General features: G+C 46.0%; 1 protein-coding gene across 1 annotated transcript in view; it reads right to left on the reverse strand.

The window, feature by feature from the left end:
• The window catches only part of LOC115786348 (zinc finger SWIM domain-containing protein 6), a 47,768-nt gene extending 40,930 nt beyond the window's left edge, over nt 1-6,838 (reverse strand). The window contains exon 1 of the mRNA XM_030738467.1: nt 6,372-6,838. Coding sequence (XP_030594327.1) covers nt 6,372-6,804 — 433 coding nt within the window. The 5' untranslated portion in view covers nt 6,805-6,838. The remainder of the gene's footprint in view (nt 1-6,371) is intronic.
• Nucleotides 6,839-7,126: the final 288 nt, after the last annotated feature.

Genomic DNA, 7,126 nt, shown 5'->3' on the forward strand with positions numbered 1-7,126 from the left:
AATTCATTAAAAAGAAAAAAAAGTGAAAGGGAGAATCAGATAGGATAACGCTGAGTGCTGCATTCCCCTGTTGTTATTATTGCCAAATCGAAGAGAGAGGGGCAGCTGGTAATAAAAGTCATTAAATGAAATAGAAAAAAACGTCTTTTAATAGGGCCTTGTCATTGTGGATTTAGTACCCTTTCTATCGCCTGCTCCCTGTGCTTCATTCCCTCTACTGACAGAGAAGAGAGGGGCAGGAGCTCTGTGGAGGAAGGACTGGATTCCTAGACAGAGTCAGCCAGCCGAGGAGCTGTGCTGACGCACACCCAGCAGCCACAGTCTGGGACAGGAGACAAGTCAAGCTGGAACGGGGACTGGGGCAGACGTTACAGAGCTCATGCTGGAACTTTATTACCTTAGCTGGTTTATTTTAACAAGCACCAAGACATGCTGATCTTAAACACTGAGCATCTCTGAATATGTGCTTGTATTAGTGTGCAGGGTAATTTTGAAAAGAGGTCTTTGGGCAACTTGCAATTGGCATGGCAGTGTGGCAATGCAGTGCTGCTATGGTTGGAACTGGGAACGGTGATTTAAGAGGGGTAGGGAGGAAACAGCTATGTCTGGGAATGAGAGTGAGACATAGGCTGGCTCCAGTCAGGTAGAAGGACTGGAAAGAGGGCACACAGACATTAGTCCTAGCTTGAAATGACAGGACTCGCTACAGGTATTGTACTGGAAATGCAAAGAGGAGGGGACATTTAAAGCTGAGTGTAGGAGATGGAACATGGTTGGCTACAGGAAGTTATGGTCTGTGGTGGGAAAAATCTATCTAAAGGCACATCTGGGAATGGGGTTGGTTAGAGTTTGGAGCTGAGGCTGCGACAAGCATTAGGGACCTTCTGGAAAATTCTGACATGATGGGATCGAGGCACAGCTAGCAGAAGAAACAGTGGTCATCTATCACTCGGTGACTGCAGCATGGCATTGTTTCTTTATAGGGTATATCCTTAAGGAGGCCACCCACATTGTTTTTAAGCAATAGAATGCAGAGACTAAGATTGAGCTGAAACTTATTATGGCAGAATGAAAGCAATTATCATACAAACACACTTCAGATTTACTGTGATGCTTACGCAACTTTTGCTGGAAAATATTCAGCTCAGCTGGAAACTTATAAAAAAAAATAATTTTCCCAGATGCTTTACAAAATCCAGATATTATCTGGCATGGAGTAATGTTATGAAATAAACAATAGCGATATCAAAAGATAAATACAAAACACAATCTTTTGTCTATCCAAATGACTGCAAAGCCACATTTGCATGTGCACACACACACACACACACGCAGAGGTACTAAGCTAACGTGTTTCCATTACACGACAGCTGAAAGGTATCCTATCTTCTTTCCATTCAGCCAACATAATGAGACAAGGCCCTGGAATCTCCTTCTCCCAGACTCACACACACAAAGCCAGAGAGAGAGCACACTCTCTAAAGACTCCACTTCTCTTCACATGGATGCAGTTGCTGCCCCTCTCTCTCCCTCTTGGACAGCCAGATGTTTACACTAGCTCTAGGCTCAGGCATGTTTCCATGACGATACAAGCCCAGGGTTAGTCATATGCCTAGGGGTAAACCTGACGCACCGGATCCTGGATCACTGTTCCCTGAATGCTATCACCTTCAAGCTTGGTCCACAGACATCTGATAACATGACTTTCACAGAATCCTCTAAAAGAACTTTTGCTTTACAGGAAAGCACAAAACCTTTATGGGGGAATATTTTCAAAAGCCCTGATTTCTTTAGGTCCGGATTCACAATTTGTTCCTCTTTATAGCGGAATGGCCTCCCAGAATATTGGAATAATGCTCTCTCTCTCTCTCCGTCTTCGGTGGTGGGCATGTGGGCTCATTCTCGACGGGCATTGTAAAAAGATAAAGGAACTCTCTAACCTAACAGGAAAATAAAACCAGATCCACCCACATGAAAAGAAACAGCCCACACACAAACAAAAAGAATAAGCCCTCACCCAACAAAAACAGCCTTAACGCTCAGCCCGATAGCGTCTTGCAGACGACATGCTCCTGCAAGAGTTACGTTTTGCATAAATTCTGCACCTTTGTGGACAAAATGTTTGGACGCCTGTCGACGTGGGTCCTCAAGAAGCCCTTTGAACAAACCTTGTGAATTTGTTGTTCAAAAGAAGTGCAGACGGAAAAAAAATAAATGCATCCATGAGTGTGTTCCTGGACAAACAAGCTCGTGTTCCTTCAACTTCGTAAAGATTTCTCCTTGGCATTTGGCTTACTGCTTTGTCACACAAGCAACAACTTACCAGTGTGTGCAAATCTTCTTTGTTTTACTAACCCTATTGTTTAGTCGGTGTACGTTGTATAGCTGTCTCATATTGCCTGAATGTTAAATAAAGTTGCTCTGCAGCACCCTATTAACACACCCATAGTGTGCAATAATGGAGCCACACATATGATTTAGAGGAGTCTGTGTTATGATTTTCTCCATATGTGTTACAAATAGGAAGAGGTTAAAAAAAAAAAAACAAAAACACAGGGAACCACCCGCCTGGTTTTTATTTCACTGTTTCATTGACATCATGATTTAAAAAAAAAAAGAAGAAAAAAAAAAGAAGCGTTTTGAGAGAGCAGATGACGCAGAAACCTAATTAAGATTCTCCAGAGCGTGAACAAATTAACCTGAGTTATGAGCATGCAGTAGCAAAAGACAAGACACATACATGCAAACGCACCCACCCACACACACACACCTAACAGTTTGTCTCTGGAATAGGTGGAGCATGGGAGGATGACATTCACACTTTAAGAGGCATGATTGCTATGGACACTCAGTCATATTTTGGGCAGGGGAAAGGCAAAATATTACATCTATTCCAATAACACCACCATGGAAAAACGCACCAAAATAGTCCACAGGTTATTGCGCATCTACTTTCATTCTAGTTTAATTTAAAGCGGCCTCAAAGTGTCCACCTCATCACTCAGATTTGGGGCAGCAGCATGATAAAAATGACATGTAGTTTCATGTGAAATATTAGCCTAACAAGCAGAGCTGGATAAACAGGCTGTCACATGTAGACTATGCTAATGACGACGCAGAGAGCGACATATGCCAGGCATCAGTATGTCATTCCTCAGGGACATGGGGCTTACGGTAACAGGATAGGAAGGTGGTGGTGGTGTGTATGGTGATGAGTTGTTGTTTTTTTTTCTTTAACTCTTAGGCCAAAGCACTGGAGGCAGACGGGGCTGGGAGGGTTAGAAATATAGGGACGAGAGGTCAAGGGAAGGAGGAGCAGAGCAGGATGGTGCATGTTTTGAATAAATGACAGCAGAGGGGATGAACTTGACCCATGCAGAAGGACTTAAACAGGAAGGAAGGTAATGAAGTGCAAACATGCTTTGTCATGCCATGTTACAGCCATAGGATTTGAATTCTATAATTAGAGGATGGGGCACCATAATACTAGCCTTCCTTTCAACAAGATGAGCCACTCAGTCTAAACACACAAGGGGACCGGAGAACAGATGCCGTGATCAGAACAGGCTGGTCTGGAAGTTTTCTATACCGGTAAACGATGCTCAGACGCCACACGGCACGGTGTGATTGACAAGCTAAAGAAGATTCAAATTTTGGCACACCGGTGAGATTTACTGATATTTCTGTGATCATCTCATGACAATATAATTTTTGTGACAGACAGGTGCTGTTATGGGACTGTTCTCCAAAGCAAGATGCATATTTAATGTGATTCATTTGCAGTTTTTCATGTATTATTACACATAGAAGCCTTTTAATAGAGGTTAGGGTTAGGTATGTGGTCTGACACCTGCTCAGTGGCTGACGTATCATCAGCAATTTGACTGTAGAAAGAGTGCAAAAGTACTGAAGCTGGGTTGCTATAACACTTCTATAACCATGGAGCAGTGGCCAGCTAGATAACGCCTGCATTCATATATGAAAATTTATCTCGGAGGCTGGCATTGGAACAGATGAGCCCGCATGGGAGAGAGAGCAACCCATCCATCTCACTCTCTCCCTATTTCTGCACTTCATTCTTTACTTTCATGCATCTCCCATCTCTTGCAATCACCATTTCAATGCCTCTTTCCTCTTTTGCATTTTCCACCCACATTTTCCCTCTAGGCTTCCCCTCTTTTTCTTGATATCACCCGATCTATTGCTCTTCCCCTTAAGCGCCATCCCCCTATCCATTCTCTCCATAGCACTGATGTATGGAAAGAGATGGAGGGACAAAAAAAAGGAAAAAGACTTGTGATTAATGTCTTTGAGAAAAAGATAAATAATCACAGGAGACTGGGGGCTGGTAGTTGGCCTTAGGGGAGTAAATATGGAGAGTTTTATAGCTGCTCACTTGGGAGAGAGGAAGGTGGAGGACGAGATGGGAGGGGAAGGAGTGGAAAACAGCGACAGCAGATCCATTCAAGTATATTAGCTTTCTCCCCCATACACAATAACCTCTGCATCTATTCTATTGCTCTACTGTCTTTCATCATCAACACTGAATCCCATCCCACTGACAGCACACAGACACACACACACATTCACACACAAGAAGCCACACAAAGCCATGCATGCATGTATGCTTGTGTGCGCACACATACACGCCCTAACAGCCACCCTGCACTTTTTTTCCAGGCCAGACCCACTGTATGTGTTTGATGGGCCAATACATGTGGTGTGTGATGTGGCTGACAGCCCCCCCCTCCCACGCTGCCCTGCTTTTAAGCCCTCATTCTCCAGTGGCTGCCTGTCCCCTGGAGTAGATTGCATCTTTTATTTATCATTTTTTCTTCCTTGGCTTTATCTTCCCCAGCTTAAAAAAAAAAAAAAAAAAAAAAATTCTGGGGCGAAAATTGCAATCAGCATAACATGCCCTCCTCCTGCTGTGTACTCGCCTGTCATTCTCCACTCTCTGTGAGCATGCGGGATGAGACTGACAGCCCATGCAAACGAAGACACACACACACACACACACACACACACACGCAGCCGCATGTACAATTCCCCTCTGTGTTTATCAAGCCCACACACACACACACACACACACTGACACACTTTTCCATCTCTTTAACGCAGACAGAAGCACATGCATGGCCACAGTAAATGACCCCGTTACCCCACTTGTCACTATTTCTGAGTATTTTCCAAAGTGCGTGCGCTCACACACACACAAACACACACACACAGCTCCTCACTGAAGCCTCACACTTTTTATTTAACCCTGAGCTGAGTGCTTTGCTTCCTAAAGCCCCAAAATGACTGAGCACATAAATGAGACTAATGCTGGGGAATCTGGTAAACAGGCCAGAGAGGGAGGGAGAGCTGCCTTCCTGTCTGTCTACTCCATGGCTACTATTGTGCACTGCACATTCTCTGAGCCCACAAGAGCTGAAGCCATCTCCACACAGATTCTTTGGAGGGATAGTAAGCCAAGAAGTGAGAGAGGAAGAGGGAACATGGGGGGAGAGATAGAGAGGGAGGGAGGGGAGGAGGAAGAAGATCATGCATAAAATCTTGTTTGCAGAATGCATTAAGATTCAGATGAACTGGGGAGGGTAATGGGATTAGAATCCTGAACCGTTTCCAAGGGTGGGGAGTCGGATTGACAGCTGAGTCTATTGCACTGACGATTGCAGTGAAATATTGTGGCTCTGGCAAAGACAGGCAGGCAGCCAGCCAGCCAGGGATGCAGGCAGGCAGGGGGTTGCTGAGCCTATAGCACCTCTAATTACTCTAGGCTTTACCAAAATACTGCCGCTAAGGGGAAAAACATCTTTGCCTTTACCGTGTGCATATAGCTTGGGCTTTAAGTGAATATTGGAAAGGCAGCAGAAAGGCTTCAGTCCGTCTCACAAAGGTGTTTGGCAAACAAAACAGAAGCACTGTGGCTTTAAATCACCGTCCCTCCCACCCTTTCTAAATATCTTCTATTTAGCCAGCGGTGAAAAGATATAGGGGGCTTTTGTCTGCGTACCCATTGGTGGGGGCATGGAGAGCTAGAAAGACACAAAAATAGGAACAAAGTGCTAAGCTTCCAATTGGGATGGCTTTGGGCCATTCAATGCGCGCAGCTCAGTGGGTAAAAACAAGGAGAAGTGGGCTACTATTACGGGCTTGTCTGAAAATAGGCTGTTCTCACACAGCTATAGGGTAGACTGGTGTGGAAATACCCTGCATTGTTTATAACAGACAAGACTATGGGAGGCAAACACGAGCCCTTCAAAAGTCTGGCATGGTTCCAGTGGAAAAGGCAAACAGTGCTCGTTAGGTGTTTTGTTGGTTATATGTTGTTTTCCTGCGTTATTCTAACGTTATAGTCCACTCACCGACTTGCAATACGTTGTCCACCCAGCCACCCTCTAACAGAGTGACACCCCGTAGGAAAGGCAGCTGGGTCTCGTCATTATTGTCCCCGCTAGTTCCACTTTCCTCTCCTCCAGCGTTGAAAGAGGAATACATACAGATTTCCTTCTCGCTTCTCGGGAAAGACCAATATACGATCCTCCGCTGGACGGGCTCCGGGATCCTCTCGAACCGCTCCTCCACCCTCTGGAACGGCCACTTCTCCGCGACTCTGCGAGCCGCGATATCGAGCAACGACTCGGGGTTGTGCGTTTTCCCATTTCCCGATCCTCCCGGAGCGGACCCCGCGCCGCCACACAGGACACCTCCAGCCCGCTGCCCCTGCCTGCACGCCGGGTTGTAGCCGGGCCGGCAGCAGAGCCTCTTGGCTGGGGGCTGCTGGACTCGCTCGGCCATGATCGCACCGCTTCCAACCTGAAGCGCAGTTCCTCTCCGATCATATAAACGGGATAAGGAAGAGAAAAGGGCAATCTCGCACCGATTGTTTGCCGTACATGGAGAGACTGTCCTTATTTGGAAAAGTGGGCGGTACCTATGAGTTCCGTGAAGTCCTTTGTGTTGTCAAAGTAACCGGGATGGGCGGGATCTTGGAGAGCTGCCAGCGCACGAGTGGCGCTATAAAAGGAACTGGAGGCGGAATTCCCGAACGTCGGCAAATCCTTTGTGAAGCCGTTCGGGAGCGCGAGGGTGGAGCCCCGGCGGCCGACGGCCTTTGAAG

The sequence above is a fragment of the Archocentrus centrarchus genome, chromosome 9 (genome assembly GCF_007364275.1).
Source record: "Archocentrus centrarchus isolate MPI-CPG fArcCen1 chromosome 9, fArcCen1, whole genome shotgun sequence".
Lineage (NCBI taxonomy): Eukaryota > Metazoa > Chordata > Actinopteri > Cichliformes > Cichlidae > Archocentrus > Archocentrus centrarchus.